General features: G+C 38.5%; 1 protein-coding gene across 1 annotated transcript; it reads right to left on the bottom strand.

Annotated features, from left to right (window-relative positions):
* LOC142124267 (angiopoietin-1 receptor-like) lies at positions 1-15,085 on the bottom strand. Its single transcript, XM_075194254.1, has 8 exons — positions 15,007-15,085; positions 10,037-10,348; positions 8,600-8,710; positions 5,941-6,093; positions 4,596-4,727; positions 3,278-3,418; positions 2,255-2,380; positions 1-185 (listed from the first exon to the last, which is right to left on the bottom strand). The coding sequence occupies exons 1-8, from the start codon at positions 15,083-15,085 to the stop codon at positions 1-3; spliced, it is 1,239 nt and encodes a 412-aa protein (XP_075050355.1).
* Between the last annotated feature and the right edge of the window lie 618 nt (positions 15,086-15,703).

Below are 15,703 nucleotides of genomic sequence, written 5' to 3'. Positions count from 1 at the left end.
TCACAATGATACACATTCATAGAAAACAACCTGAAACGTGGTGCCATCTACTTTGAATAGAAGGAATTCTTGCGCAGCAGGTGCTGGGTAGCCGCTGACCCTACATGTTGGCTTAAAATCAATTCCAGAGTTCAACTCTAATGTTGTTTCCATCTCTTGTATTTGTGGTGGGATGTATGGCAGACCTGCAATATGAGGGTCATTTGTTATTACAGAGCTACCTCAGAAACACAAAGAACATAGGAGCAGCTATGTCAAGCACATTTTTCTCTTCTTGTGCTGAATATTTACAATGTCACACTTGTGTGGACTCTAACAATAATTTTCCATTAAATAATTTGCTATTCATTTTCTAGCAAATTAATCATTGTCCTATATCCTATTCCAGATACACAAACAATAAGGATGTAGGTGTGGTTTATTTTCCTTGTATTTTTTTTTTTTAAAAAAAAACCATAAACATGCGCAATGAAGACTGGGATACAGACTACTGAACATCCTACTGGAAATGTGGCAGCTCTGCTTAATTTCACACTTCGTACAATCATCCAAATGTGTAAAATGACACCAAAATGTGTGAAATTTAAGGAGTGCAAATGAATAAAGGTACAGATCACATTGAAAATAACTCAAATATATATTTACTGTACTGAGAATGTCCTAATGCGCTAATAGTTTATTATTGGACTATTATGTATTTGTAATTTGGTAATTAGTTTTTATGTTTTGTTTGTATTTTTGTAAGATTTTAGCTTTGATAAGATTTTTTCCTCGTTTTTTTCCATTCTGACATTACTTGTAAATCACAGACATTGCACCATGTAGTATTGTGCCATTAGCATCCATCAATTGATCTTTTTATTCTACCTACAGGGACATTATGTGATCTTGAGAGAGAGTGTTCACGGATCATGTAAGTACTTTGTGATAAGTGCCACTCTATTATTTGTGTAAGTATATATAACGCCAACAAAACTATTCATCTTCAATGCACCTTATTAGAGGAGTATTTTAACCCATAGTATTATTATTGTTATTATTTTTGTTTATATAAATGACACTACCAGAGTTCTGTAGTATTGAACAAGTACACACAACACAAAGTAAACTGTTATGTAAGAATGTACAATATGCTAGCCAGTGAACAATTGGGAGAAATATACAGTGTAAGTAATTGATCATAGATCATATATTGTCCTAATACTATACTATATTGTACCATACTACAATCTGTCCATCTATCTTTGCAAAACAGAATGATGAAGACGTTGTTGATGTTTCAGTCACTATTGAAAGGTCCATACTTCATTTTTCTACCATTTTAGATCCGTGAACACTCTCTCTCAATCTATTTATCAAATCACAGCAACAATGGGCCTGATTCATCAAAGCACGTATCTGCCGATTTTGAGTGTATCACTCTGTGCATGCCCTGAACCCGGGAGATACGTCCATGAACGCAGCCTTGTTCACACTGTGTTCGAACACAAAGAACATTTACTACAGCCTACTATTTCAGTGAGTGAATGGGGCAGGGAAGGGACATTTTGTCAGTGTTACTGTACAGTAAGGACGTGCCAAACTCAAGCACACAGCCATGTCTGAATCCAGATCTGGCCATCTCAACGCTACTTATTTTTCTGCTGATACTCTTGCTCCAGCTACAGGGCTAGTCTAAGTCCTGATCATTAGTGATAACAGTCTCATATGCATGCTATAACATGTGTTTGCAGTCACGAGCAACTGTAAAAATGTTAAAAAAACAAACACTTTTTTTAAACTGTTTTATCATTAATGACTATATTATTATTATCAGATGACATTAAATCAATTTTGTTTTTTCTGTTCATTCTTTTGCAAATTTATACTCCACATAGGTAATGGACGTATCCTGCAGTGTCTTGTGTAGTAGGGCACAGCAGACCTTCACCTGATTTCAACAGCACACGTATCTTGGGGTCTGTGCCTTAATGAATTCAGGAGTGCGCAAAGCCTAAATACATGCGTTTAATACTAAACGCAGGTTGCTCTTAGTACGCGTGCTTTGATTAATCAGACCCAATGTGTGTATGAGTATTCAATATGCAATTGCAGGAAGATGTTCTATTTCAGGTTTCAGCTTTAAGTGGTGTTACCCATTAGCAGAACAATAATGTAATGAAAAAGGTGGATTTCTGTAAGATTAATAATGCAATATGATATTCCTCTGTGCCTTGTCATCAATATATAACAATACAGTGTTACCTTGCTTTACCTTTGTTTTCACATTGCAGCCCACGCCATCCTTGAGGACAGATGCAACCTTTGAACCTATCACATATTCCCCTTTGGCAGGAACACTTCAGCTTGCAGTCAGGTCCATAAAAACCATCTGGACAGGCTAGTAGAGATATATACAGCATCAGTAACACTGCTTAAAGGGAGATATAACACCTAGTTTACAGTATGAATATTTACACTATGGGATTCTGCTCTAGTAACAAAGGGCCTGATTCATTAAGGATCTTAACTTGAGAAACTTCTTATTTCAGTCTCCTGGACAAAACCATGTTACAATGCAAGGGGTGCAAATTAGCATTCTGTTTTGCACATAAGTTAAATACTGACTGTTTTTTTCATGTAGCACACAAATATGAACTCTAAATTTCAGTGTACAAATAACCTATCAAGTATTTGTGTCAGTATTTTACTTATGTGCAAAACAGAATGCTAATTTGCACCCCTTGTATTGTAACATGGTTTTGTCCAGGAGACTGAAATAAGAAGTTTCTCAAGTTAAGATCCTTAATGAATCAGGCCCAAAGTACTTATGGTGCTGGAAGATAAGTGCCACTGTGTCCACATTTTAGTTGTATAACAAGGCATTGCGTGGGTGACGATTGTCTATATTATACCGTGATTAAACAAGGCATTGCTTGAATGACGATTGTCTATAGTATACCATCCTTAGAAACCTAAGCAGTTTTAAAAGTTTGAAATTAAACCTGCTCAATTAGCAGTACAAGTAAGATGTATCTCTTTATTCCAATGTTTCTCTGACTTTGTCAATGTCTAACACAGAGTTTAGAATATGAAATTATAATTTGTTTTACATTTACATCTGTTGATTAAAAGATATTAGTGTTGTACTGTATAATAGTATTTAATAAAATAGTTGCAGGCCACAGCAATTGGGTGCTCTGTCTCAACTACAGTACTGGGTTGGGTATAGAAGAAATACATATATAAAATGGAAATTATGACTGGTGTGCTTTGTATGCCAGACTCTGTATTGTACCTTCATCACACATGAGTCCTTTCCAGCCAGAGGCACAAGAGCAGCCATATGGATCCATTAGACAGAACATGTGGGACTTGCAGGTTTCTTTGTCTCCGCAGGTCTCTTTACAGGTTGTACCAAATCTGTGATCACCACATGCTAGAAAAAAAAGAAATGTACAAGGCTGGAAGTAACACCATGAACATAAATGTGTAGTGTGACAACAAGACTTCTCAGAAGAACCTTTCTAAATACATGTTCTATAAACAATCTGTCAAACCATATTTAAGAAGAGGGACTACACCAAAGTTTATGTCTCTATAAACTTGAAGGAACCGAGTCTTTCTGGACTTTATTGAGATAAACACTAGCATTTAAGCATAACTCAAATATTAGGATTGCTGCATATTTGCTACACCACCTTATTACTCATTGAGGGGTAGTCTTAAATGTGTCAGTGAGAGTTGTATTGCGTTAAGACATAAGCAATCTTTTTTTTATTTTGTCTAATATTCAAACAGATTAATGAAAGTTTTTTACCCCACACATCCTCCCACACCACACCCATATTTAGTGAAGAGCTATACCTTTTCTGGTTAGCAACAACTCTTTTGACCACCGGAAATCAGGATTGTCGTGTGAAAAACATTATCCATCTATTAAGGTCCTCTCCTTTACCTACGCACTCTGGAATGCTAGATCCATCTGTAACAAAATACTTCCATCCATGACCCTTTCCTCTCTCTATCCTTCAGCTTCCTTGAAACCTGGATCCAACTTTCTGACACTGTCTCCCCTGCAGGCCTTCTCCTTTGGCGGTCTATCCATTACACACACACTCCCCTGATGGCCACCTAGATAGTAGTGTAGGCATCCTTTTATCTCCTAACAACACCTTCAACATTGTTCCCCTGTACCCTCCCTCTCCTCTTCATTTCTGACTGATATCATGGGCTAAATGTATCCAGCAGAGAGTTTGCCGGCTGGTTTGAAAAGTGGAGATGTTGCCTATAGCAACCAATCAGATACTAGCTACCATTTTGTAGAATGTACTACCTAAATGATAGCTAGAATCGGATTGGTTTTTCAACCTGCCGGAAAACTGTCAGCTTGATACATTTATCCCCATATGTCTCTTCTCCCCTTTCCAACTCTGCACTGCAGTCATCTAACTACCCCTTGGCTAGATGACTGCAACGCAACTCCTACTCCCGCCACAACTTTGCCACCTGGTTCTCTACTTCCTTTCCTCCAACCTTCCCACCTTTTAATATCCCCATTGATAACACCACGGTGTATATAACAATTCAGCTGTGGCTGATAATCCATGGCTCACCCATTTCACACGTTGTCCCCATAAAGCCTGGAGGGCAGATGCATTCCCCTGTATCCTCATGACAAACACCACTGTTATGGCATTCTGGACAGGTTATATTGCATTGTGGTCCCCACTTCTGAGGTCCACATCCTGAAAAGTAAAATTTATCATGGAAAATGTAAAACATTTATAAATATCAAGTAGCTCTAACAGTATAATGTCAGTTCATGGCAACCTTTCCTCTTACAAATCTAAAACTAACTATATTAATCCTTTTTACTATATTTATGACCCCACATTTTCATATTAAAAAAACAGAAAACTGAGAAACAGCCACAGAATAAGGTATAAACAATCCCTTGCTTCCATGGCAAATGTAGTAAAATCTTTCTATATATATATAAAAGAAGAAGTATGTGTCTTTGTTTGTTTGTTGGCGAATATATTCCACAGCTCTCAAGGTATAGCTACCAAATCTTATATAGTTATTTAGTATTGAAAAAATAAGCTACAGCGACAATGCGAAAAATATTGAACTTTGACCTGTTCTGAGCCTGCTTTTGGACACCCCTGCACCAATTGGGATGAAACCAAAGTGAGGTGGTCTAATTGCATCCTGATCAGGTTTTATGGGGGTTATGGTCTCACTCAGACCTCCTGTTGGTGTACACTGGGCAGAACTTTGACCTGTGGAGCCTGTTCTGAGCATGCATTCGGACACCCCTGCACCAATTGGAATGAAACCAATGCGAGGTGGTCCAGTTGGATCCTGGACAGGTTTTAGGGGGTTTAGGGTCCCGGTTGGACCTCCCATTGGTGTACACTGGGCAGAACTTTGACCCAAGGAGTCTGTTCTGGGTCTTCCACTGGATGGATTTGGATGACATTTAATATAAATACAAAAACGACTATGGGCAGTCACCTCATGTGTGTGTCGGAAGAGCTGCTAAGCTGCTAATTCTTTTTAAAAGGTTGAAAGTTACTTCCAACTCATTGATAACTTAATAACTTGAGGATTTAAACCCAAGGAGCGCTGGCTACTTCAGCTAATAGATACATAAATCAAATTAAGATAATACAAGTGCAAAAGTCATTTGAATTTTATGGGTAAATAAAACAACACAAATAACATAGTTGAAGTCCAAACTATACTTCATATCCTTTTGACTTACAAATAATCAAAAAGGCTTAACATTGCTTAAAACAGAAAGTGAGACAAGACCCTAAGCTGGTCAATGTTAAAATACAACCCCCATTACTCTCATGATTTGATATACACCAATATATATTTGATTAGTTAAGAATAGTACATACACCTGCAGGGCAGAAAATAAAAAGCAATCAAATATCACATACAACTTACTTCTGACGATTAACCTGGTAATAGCAGTATTGAAGTGGTTGCCTCCGATGTAGCGTACTAAGTACACACTTGCATCCTTGGGCTGGACATTGGTTATGGTGTGCTCTAACAGACGTGACACTTCATGCTTTGGTACAGAGTGAAAAAAGGAATCTAGATACATGAAGACCCAAAAAGAGAAAAGATGTTACTGACAAACAGACAATATGTGGTATTTTAAATAAATGGTACTTAGTGTTGAATTAAACCTGACAAGATAGTTTAATGTGCTATAGAAGAAGGCCGAATTGTACTATCACGTGTTGGTGTTGAATGTCAGCTTCTGTTTAATCAAAAAATCATTCAGAAGCTGCAAACTGCACGCTGTCGTATGTCTATGAAAGTCCATCCCAAGCCAGCGCTGACTTGGGCTATATATCCCAAAGTGCCTGGCTTCTGGAAAGATATTGTGCAATTGTACCAGAACTGACACGGGAGTGTGTCAGTTACAGTGGAGAGAAGAGTAATAGCGATTTTACTGGACACCATGGTGAGGGAGAGAGGGACAGACCTATGTGTGAGGAGGAGAAAACTCGGGGCCATCTTTTCCATTGGGCACGATGGGCAGCTGCCCGCGGGCCCCACGGGCATGGGGGCCCCATTGGCACGGCTCATAATGAGAATAAATAATCCTGCAAAAGAAAAAAATCTGCAAAAAAAACCTACAAGGGTCACTGAGCAAGTACATCTATCTATCTCTATCTCTATATATCTATATCTGTATCTGTATACATCTATATCTATATCTATATCTAGGGGCCCCGGTGCACTGATTTGCCCGGGGGCCCATAATGTTGTTAAGATGGCCCTGAGAAAACTAACTAACAGAACTGTGAGAAGATAGATATATATTAATGAGATTGATCTGTTAAGAGATATATATGTAAAAGGCTGTATTTTTGGAGATCAACCTTTATTAGAAAAAGCTTACAATGATAGAAATATATGTAAGAAGAATTATCTATGAAGCCAAAGCATCTGTGAGAAGAAACAATTTTTTTTAAAAAAAAAACAACCCTCTGGGAAATGAAACCATGGAAAAGTGGTATTGGTATATCATACCCTGGTTCTTGTGAGTAAACTTGAGAGCATATTAAATCCTTATATTACATAAACCTGAATTGAAAGGGAGATATAGATTTAACACCCCTATATAAATGCATTCAAGATATCATCTGCATCAGAATAAATATTTATTTCAGAGACTGTGATTTTTATCCATTCAAAATATCATCTGCATCATTATAAATGCTTATTTCAGAGACTGTGCTATATAGATCCATTCAAGATATCATCTGCATCAGTATAAATGTTTATTTCAGAGACTGTGATATAGCTCCAATCAATATATTATTTGAGTCATTAGAAATACTTATTTCAGAGATTGAATTACATATCAATTTATTATATCATCTGCATCTTTAGTGATATGGAATTCAAATAGATATCCTGCATCCTTTTATGTATTGAGTTCCTGTCACATGATTGGCTGAGTAGATAGTTGCATTAACGAGCAGCTGTACAGGTGTCCTAATATAGTGGCCACTGAGTGTTTGTTGGTAGATAAATTATATGCTAATTTGCATTCTTTGTTCTTCCAAACAGATTATGAGTTTGCATTAAGGGTGATGCACATTTCTGGCACACAGCACTGAGGTCATGGGTTCAAATCCATTTGGGGTCCTATCTGTACTGAATTTTTATTTTCTCCCCCTGTTTGTGTGGTTTCCGCCCGCACTGAAAAACACATACTAGTAGATTAATTGGCTTCCAACAAAATTAATCCTAGTGTCTGCATCACATGACAGGGAATATAGATTGTAAGCTCCAATGGTGCAGTGACTGTTGTGAATGACTGAATATTCCATGTAAAGTGATTTGTAATATGTAGATGCTTTATAAATAACTGTTCATATACACATAAAGAAGAATTGTCTTTTTTTCCTTCTGACCCTATTATTTTCTTTTCTTATTCTTGTTCTGTAAGCTGAGATACACTATATTCACAAAGCCTGTTTTTTAGCTATTTATCTAAACTATGATCACATAACATCCAGCACATAGTAATTCTATTGGTATAAATACGTGGACATATTTAAGAAACGTTTGAAATATATTTACTGATTAAGAATACTAGTTTTAAAAAACAGACAATGGAATGGGTATTATTTTACTTGCTTACAGTCCTCTTTACACAACAGCAATCACTTGAATTGTATGACTGACATCTGTATAGTATTCATATTTATTCCAATTTCTTATTTCTGAATAGATGCAAGTTTTATCTGTTTAGTTCCACTGAAAATAACATCTCTTGTCCTGTGAATCCCATGACATCGATAATGTATTATATAAATTCCTCCCTAATGCAGCTTGTTCTTGAGAATCGGTTTCATGCAAAACATCTGCTTAACATTGAGATACATTAATGTGTGTCTGATAAACACATAATAGAAAATATCTACCAAGAGCAATAACTACATGACCAAGATTAATAAAAGTATCTCAATAAAGTAATATCAAATCTCACAATCATATTCAATGGAAATATTGACTTTAGATACTGATATATTTTATAAGGCTCCCAGCAATAAAAATGTAAATGTTTCCCATCACTCACTGTTCTTGAAGAATACTGCATCTTCATCTGTTAGAACCTTTTTCACAAAACTGAGTGTAACATTTTCTCCTATACTTCCAGTGATAGTCAATGAGGTTGGGATAAAAGAAGCTACAAAAAAAAAGTGAAATGTGAAATAAATGCATGGTAGATAATAAACTGCACTGTGCTATGAGAAGCATTTAGTACTCCATTGCTATTAAGTAGCAAAAACATGGCGTAGGTTGCCAGGAATGTAGAAGACATAGGTCAGCAATGCAGTGGAGATTATTTATGCCTTTTGCACAATAGCACATATTTGGCTGCCCACTCTCTAAGGTGTTATCAGTCCCAATCTGAAGACAACTGATCTTCCTCCTGTCCCCCCTGGGCTGTACGGACCCTCATGGGGCAAATTTGCCACCCTAGTAGTCCCATTACAGTATAACACATAGGGGTCCATTATAAAAAAAAGTGGAAAAAAAAAGTTTATGTATCCTTTTGAATTCTCTCCATTATACTGGGACCACTAGGGAGGCAAAGTCAACAATCCAAGGGTTCCACTCTGTCCTCTATAGCCCAGGAGGGTTGGGGAGAGCCCCATTGCTTTTTAACATGACCTGGTAGCCTCTGGGTTAGGGATGAAATACAACATTGAGTTACTAGCTTTACACTGTTTTTCATTATAGCAGAGTGACCCATGCTCATGTTCACCTTGTTATAGTGGAAAACATCCCAGGCTTTCTAAAGATGGGGCTTGTTGAGGATTTGATGAAATGTGGGTGAGGAGGCATGCTGCCAATTTTTGGATTATTACCTTATAGTGCACTGTACATGGGGACTGTAGATGCGCTTCCATTCTGAATGGGTCCCATTAAAATGATAGGCCTTTGGTCATGAAAAGCATTTCTAGGACACTCCAAGCAATGTAATAAAAAGCTTCACAAACACAAAAGTGACAAATGTAATAAAAACAATCAAGCTGCCCCTTTACTTTCATGATTTATTTAAGCCATAAATAAGACTAGAACAAGCCGTAGTTTAGCAAATCTGAACATTTTATGCACTAGAGAGATATGAGGTAGCACTTTGATGTTGTACAGTGCAGCTCCTAAAGATTTTTCCGCCTCCCTGCACATAGAGACAAACTTTTAGTTTGCAGAGGCTGCTCCCAAGTGCAAAGAGAAGCCAAGTAACTTGACAGTGAAACTATGGTGTTTTGTGATACATATCAGGTACGCTTCAAAAATTGAGGTCCACAGTGATGCTTCAAACAAAAGAAAAGCTTCTGAACGGCACTGCATTCTGCATAAACAACACCATTGTGTGTGTGTTTTTTTCAAATTACTTACAGAGCACAAACCCTTGAGGCTCTGAATAAGAAGTAATTTAAGTTACCAGTTAGGAAAGTATTACAGAACGACATTGGCAACGCAGTGAATTAAAGGCACTAGTTACCTTGTGCTGACATTTTCATTGTCCGTATCCTTGTCACAGTGTCTCGAGATTTCCATTCACAGTAATAGGCTCCAATAGCATCGCTTGTTTTCTCTTTTTTCCACAACACTTTCTTTGCTGATCTCCTTATTTCATCCTGAGTAACTTCCAAAGGGTCTTGAAGCTTATTTGCAATGGCATCAAAGTCTCTTACGATAGTAATGGTTTCTGGAGAACTCCATTGAGGTGCAATGCAAATCATAGATGTATCAGAATTTGAAATTAAAGGAAGTGAATTCACCAAGATCAGGTCTCTCACAGCTTCCACTCCACCTGAAAATGAAATCAGATTGCATATACTCATTACTAAACCAATTTACTTGCCATTACTGTAGACATTACTCCATGTTATAAAAAATAATTCGAGGGATTTGTATACTAGGGTAAGAACATCTTATTATATTCAATCGTTGTCTCCTGCATGTCTGTCCTAATATTGAAAGTGTGCCGGGATAGATGAGTTTGCTGAAAGTGGGCTCTTGAGATGAGTTTGCTGATCTTGTGGGAAGCAGTGACCTGTATGCTCTCTTGTCATATTGTGAGGAAAGGGTTGCATTTGACAGTGGCAGTGTGACTTTGTTGGAGGGTACTCCAACAGAACAGTATAGTGATGTGAGGCTCTTGTCAATGTGATGTGTCTTCTTTAAAAACAGAAAGGCAATGGAGTGTACAGGAAAATAAAGGAGATTAGTTTGCTGACTTATGTGGTTAGGTTTGTGATTGTGAAATTTCATACAGTCTTATGATCATTAGAAGTAAAATCAGTACAAGGGGACAGATCCCCAAAACTGACTGTACTGTGAAATCAATAAGTGTTGTTGGGGTGTGTGTGCATATTTTCAAATCTTTGTAATCAAAAACACCCATGTTATATGAACTGTATCTGGCCCAAAAAAAGCACAAGTGAAAACAGCTATATCATATAATTCATAACAGACATTACAAATAGAAAGAATACTGCAATTCTTGGCGCTAATGACATCCTCAATACCTGCATATCTTTGTAACTCAATGAGGTGACTTGATACGATGAATTGGTGATTTGGTTGTAGAGCTTGTGGTCAGAATAAAGGAATACACAACATCTAGCATTGCAGTTGTCCCCTTTGTATGCGTGTTGGGTACGTCTAGAACAGTTGTGGGCAACGGGTTGGGTACAATCTGGCGACATTGACTCTGTCAACTGTTATGCTGTTGACACCAAAATGGTGACAGTGCAAATGTCGACAGAATTATTCTGTTGACATGTTTAAAATGGTGACGCTGTGACAGTCGACAGCAGTAATGTCGACAGTCAGAATGTCGACACTCTAAGGGCAATGCCAGCAGCAGCAGGCTGATCCATCGCCAGTACAGCGGCGGGACCAGCACAAAATAGTTAATATTATAAAAACAAAACACAAACATTAACCTGACACAATACAGTACTCTGGCACAATACAGTACTATACAGTAATACACAATGACAGTGTTCTCTTTTAAAATGTCTAGTTGCAGTTCTGCATTGCATTCATTTGTTTTTTAAAGGCATTTGGTCAATGTTTTTAGATGTTTGTTATTTTTAAACAGACTCTTATGTATTTACTAAAATAGATTAAGTTCCCCCATGCTTTGTGCTACAAATAGACAATTACTTGCTTCTAGTTCACCTGGATCTCTCTGCTGCATTTGGCACTGCTGACAACTCACTTCTCATGTAAATATTACATTCTCTAGGCTTCAGAACTCTGTCCTATCTTGGTGCTTCCTATTTACCAAATCACTCTTTCAGTGTTGGTTTTTCTGGATCCACCTCCTCTCCTCCTCCTCTATCAGATGGACTACTCAGACCTAAGCTCTCTCCTCTTCTGTATCTCTTCCTCTTCTCTTAGGAAACTAATAAGTGCCTTTGGTTTAAAGTCCTGATCAGCATGCCTATTCATGAGTACACACTATACATATATATATAGATTTACCCTCAGATCTGTGCTCAACTGTCATAACCGTCGACTGAAAAGAGTAAGTACATACACACTGCAGGATTGGAATGACATTGAAAGAAGATTTATAGTTCTGTTGAACAATCAAATGAACCGAAGATCGGTACTTTGGAACGAGTATCGTTCATCGTTCAAGTATACACACTAATGAGATATTGGCCCGAATTGTCGTTTATAGCTCGATTGACCCAATAGTTGGCTGAAAAACTTGTAGTATATACCAAACCTTACTGGTCTTCCCCTATTCAGACTATCAACCCTACAATCTCTTGAATGCAGCTGCTAATCTAATCTAAATCTTGTTAAATGTTCTTCAAATACGAATGCCCCTATTTTACAGGAAACAATATTAAATACTTCTACTAACATACAAGTCTATACACAAAACTGCACCCACATATTATAATATATATATACATATATTAAACTAAAGAGCGCAAATTCCAGAGAGACAAAAGGGATTACGCACAAGCAAAAATAAAAAAATGGTCTAAATCTAAAATTGATCTTAAGTCCTCGTATGGGGAACTATCCCAAAGGCCTTCTGTAACTTCTAATAAATGGAGTAAGGTCCCAATGGGAAGGGGGACAGTGTCATCTAGTCCCAAATCTAATAAACAAGTTCACTTTGAACCCCAACTTAGGAATAGATATTCAACTCTATCAGTATCCGAAAGCGAGACGGATGATTTTTTATCTCCAGGTCCCTCAAAACGGGAAAGGATGTCACAATACAAAACGCATTTCAAGGAAAATACAAAACTAGCCTCCCCCCTAAAAAGGAGATATACAGACGACGGGGTAGACGAGGGGGAATCCAGAATTCACAAAAGAAGGTATCTGTGACCTCTAGTGTTGAATTAACGAAAAAAGGAATCTTCAACCTGTCAGAACATGTATTGTCTAAACCCGAAATTTCTGTATTGAATAAGGGCCTCTCATTCGCTCTTACTAAACATCTTAATAAATTTCAGTTATACATAGATGTACACAAGTTTGTGCGCAAATTAACTTTAAAAAGACATTTTGCGAGGAAGGATATGACCTGTCTTAAAAATTATGAAAATAATCATGATTCATCTTCGAAATCAGGTATGAAATTAACATCTAAGTTTTACCCCTTAGAGTCAAAGAGTAATCATATACATATATTTCAGGATTTACTCATTCAAGACCTATGTCGTACTGAACATAAAGAAAAAAGATATGAGAATTTGACCCAATATGAAAAACAGGCTTTAAAACATCACTGCATTTTCTTACAACCTGAAAGGTCTTAGAGACATGGGAGCTGCTAGTTAATCGTTGCTGTGCTAGAGATTAGTTGAGAGCATATTAAAGGGGCCATCCGCCTGGAATTGTCCAAATGTGGACGTCCCTTTCTAAGCAATGATTTGTTTTCGGATGTGAGAGGTGAGTGCGCACTTCTCTCTGAGATGCTTTCCCAATTCAAAATCCAGATGCTGTCGAAAAGCTCCTGAATTTCGGTGTCTGAAACATGTCAGACAATGCTGAAGTCTGGAAACGTTGTCTGACATAATGACCAATCCTAGTATGGTCTGCACACATGATTTAACATAATAGTTCACCGTTATATTTTACAGAATTGTACAGATGACCACTACAGTGTTTGCAGCCAATTAACTAGCCAATCACCTGATAAACAACCGTTCAGCCCGATATCGCATTAGAGTGTGCACTTAGACGATGATCAATATAGTTCCAAAGCACCGACCATCGTTTGATTTGATTATTCAGCAGAACTATAAATCTCATTCAGCTATGGAAAGAAATCATTAGTAAAATTGTTGTAGATAACACATTGGTCTGAAAATTCTGTTGTATGTAGCCAGCCTTACTGCAGCATTTAAGATGGACTGAAGAGGGGATAGATGGGTGAGGGGAATACCAGATAACAGGAGGTTGCAGTTGTCAAGGCAGGAGAAGATGAGAGAAAGGATAAGAGTTTTGGTAGCATCTCGGGTAAGAAAAGGGTGTAATGTGGCAATATTTCCAATCGAGAGGTGACAATTGGGAGAAAGACTGGATGTGAGGAATAAAGCAGAGGGCAGAGTCAAGTGTGACACCGAATCATCAAGCTTGAAAGACTGAGGAAATTGTGGTGTTGTTGGTGCGGGGCGATATTTGAGGAGAGGTGTTAACTCTGGGAGGAGGGATGATGATTAATTCTGGACATGTTGAGCTATAGGTAGCGTTGGGACAATTTTGCAGAGAAGAGGAGGGGTCAGGGGAGTGAGAGGTAGATTTGGGTATCGTCAATATAGATGTGGCAATGTACACCAAATTAGTAAATTAGTTTGTCAAGAGAAGCGGTGTGTCCCACGCCGGACTCTCGGGTTTACAGCCCGGGGTCCGAAGTGCCTACCTGCCCTTTTGTCTCCCCTCCGTGCGGCTTCACCTGGCGGCCATGTTTTTGGCGGTTCTGTGCCTCTTACCACTCGCTGATTGGCCGCCCATTCATTGCCAGCACTATAACTATCAACTCCCACCTCTTCTATGTGCCGGTTCTTTTAGTCAGTTACCTGTCTCTGTAGGACATGGGTTCCAGTCTCTCCAATACCTTCAGTCTCCACAGACTATTGCATCCTGCTTCTCATCTCCACTGTCTAGTGGTAAACTTTCAGCAGATCATCGCATCCTATATTCTATACCTCCTGTGTATCGGTCCGCAGACTACCGCACCTGTGAGTTATTTCTACTCTCTAGTGGTAACGCTCAGCAGACCGCTGCACCCTGTCTCTAGCATCACCTGTGTACAGGTCTGCAGACTCTTGCACCGTGTGTGCTATCTCCACTGTCTAGTGGTAACATTCCGCAGACCATTGCATCCGAGGACCAGTTGCAGACTGATTGTTCTGCTCCACTCTATTATTGTGCTATCGCTAGATAGCTCTCAGTTATCCTATTCTGCCAGATCTCTTGGGTACTCACCTAGAGGGCCACGACCTGCAGTGCAGAAGCTGCAAAGTCCAAATGTCCTTGCTGGATCCCTGGCGAAAACCATCTGCATTGTTAGACTCTATCTAGAGGCAGTAGCACCAATCTCAACAGGTCAAAGAAGATCCAATTGACTCCTTGTGGACCATGACAAGGTGTATAGTGAGAAAAGGTGAGGGCCAGAGACAGGGTCTTGTGGGAACCCAACAGATAGTGGGAGTGGATGGGAATATGTACCAGAGGTAGAGACACTGTAAGAATGGTAGTAAGTAACCAAGGAAGCTGATTATTCAGAAAAGTTCTTTAATACAAGGGAAAAAATCACAGTATAGGGGCCAGTATGATCTTTGCAAGATTAAAAGGCTCAGAGAATTACGCATTATGGAATTTCGCCATGAAAACGCAGCTCAAACGGGAAAAGTTGCGGAAGGTCACGACTGATCCAAGAGCAGGTCCAAACGCTGATGAAGTGGATAAAGTCATGAGGATCATCGACTTGGCTGTGGAACTGCACGTGTATTCCTTCATCAGCGGGAAAGTGTCAGCACAAGACATGTGAACAGCCCTTGTCCATATGAGGACAAAGGTCTGATGAGGAGAATAATCTTGAGGTGTACATTGTATGGGACAAAGTTAAGTGCCTGCAAGGACATGAATGAGTACATTGACAAACTGCTGTCAATAGCCCTGC

This window comes from Mixophyes fleayi, unplaced genomic scaffold (genome assembly GCF_038048845.1).
Source record: "Mixophyes fleayi isolate aMixFle1 unplaced genomic scaffold, aMixFle1.hap1 Scaffold_2450, whole genome shotgun sequence".
In the NCBI taxonomy this organism is placed as follows: domain Eukaryota; kingdom Metazoa; phylum Chordata; class Amphibia; order Anura; family Limnodynastidae; genus Mixophyes; species Mixophyes fleayi.
The sequence above is the reverse complement of the archived record's forward strand: the minus strand, read 5'-3'. Positions and strand labels throughout refer to the sequence as shown.

Bases quoted from the DNA above. Each gene is read 5' to 3' on its own strand.
- LOC142124267 (XM_075194254.1), bottom strand. From the start codon at position 15,085: ATGCAGATGGTTTTCGCCAGGGATCCAGCAAGGACATTTGGACTTTGC. The intron at 6,094-8,599 runs GTGAGTGATGGG...TCATGTATCTAG, and splicing joins TGCAGTATTCTTCAAGAACA to ATTCCTTTTTTCACTCTGTA. The intron at 2,381-3,277 runs GTACAATACAGA...TATCTCTACTAG, and splicing joins AGGACTCATGTGTGATGAAG to CCTGTCCAGATGGTTTTTAT.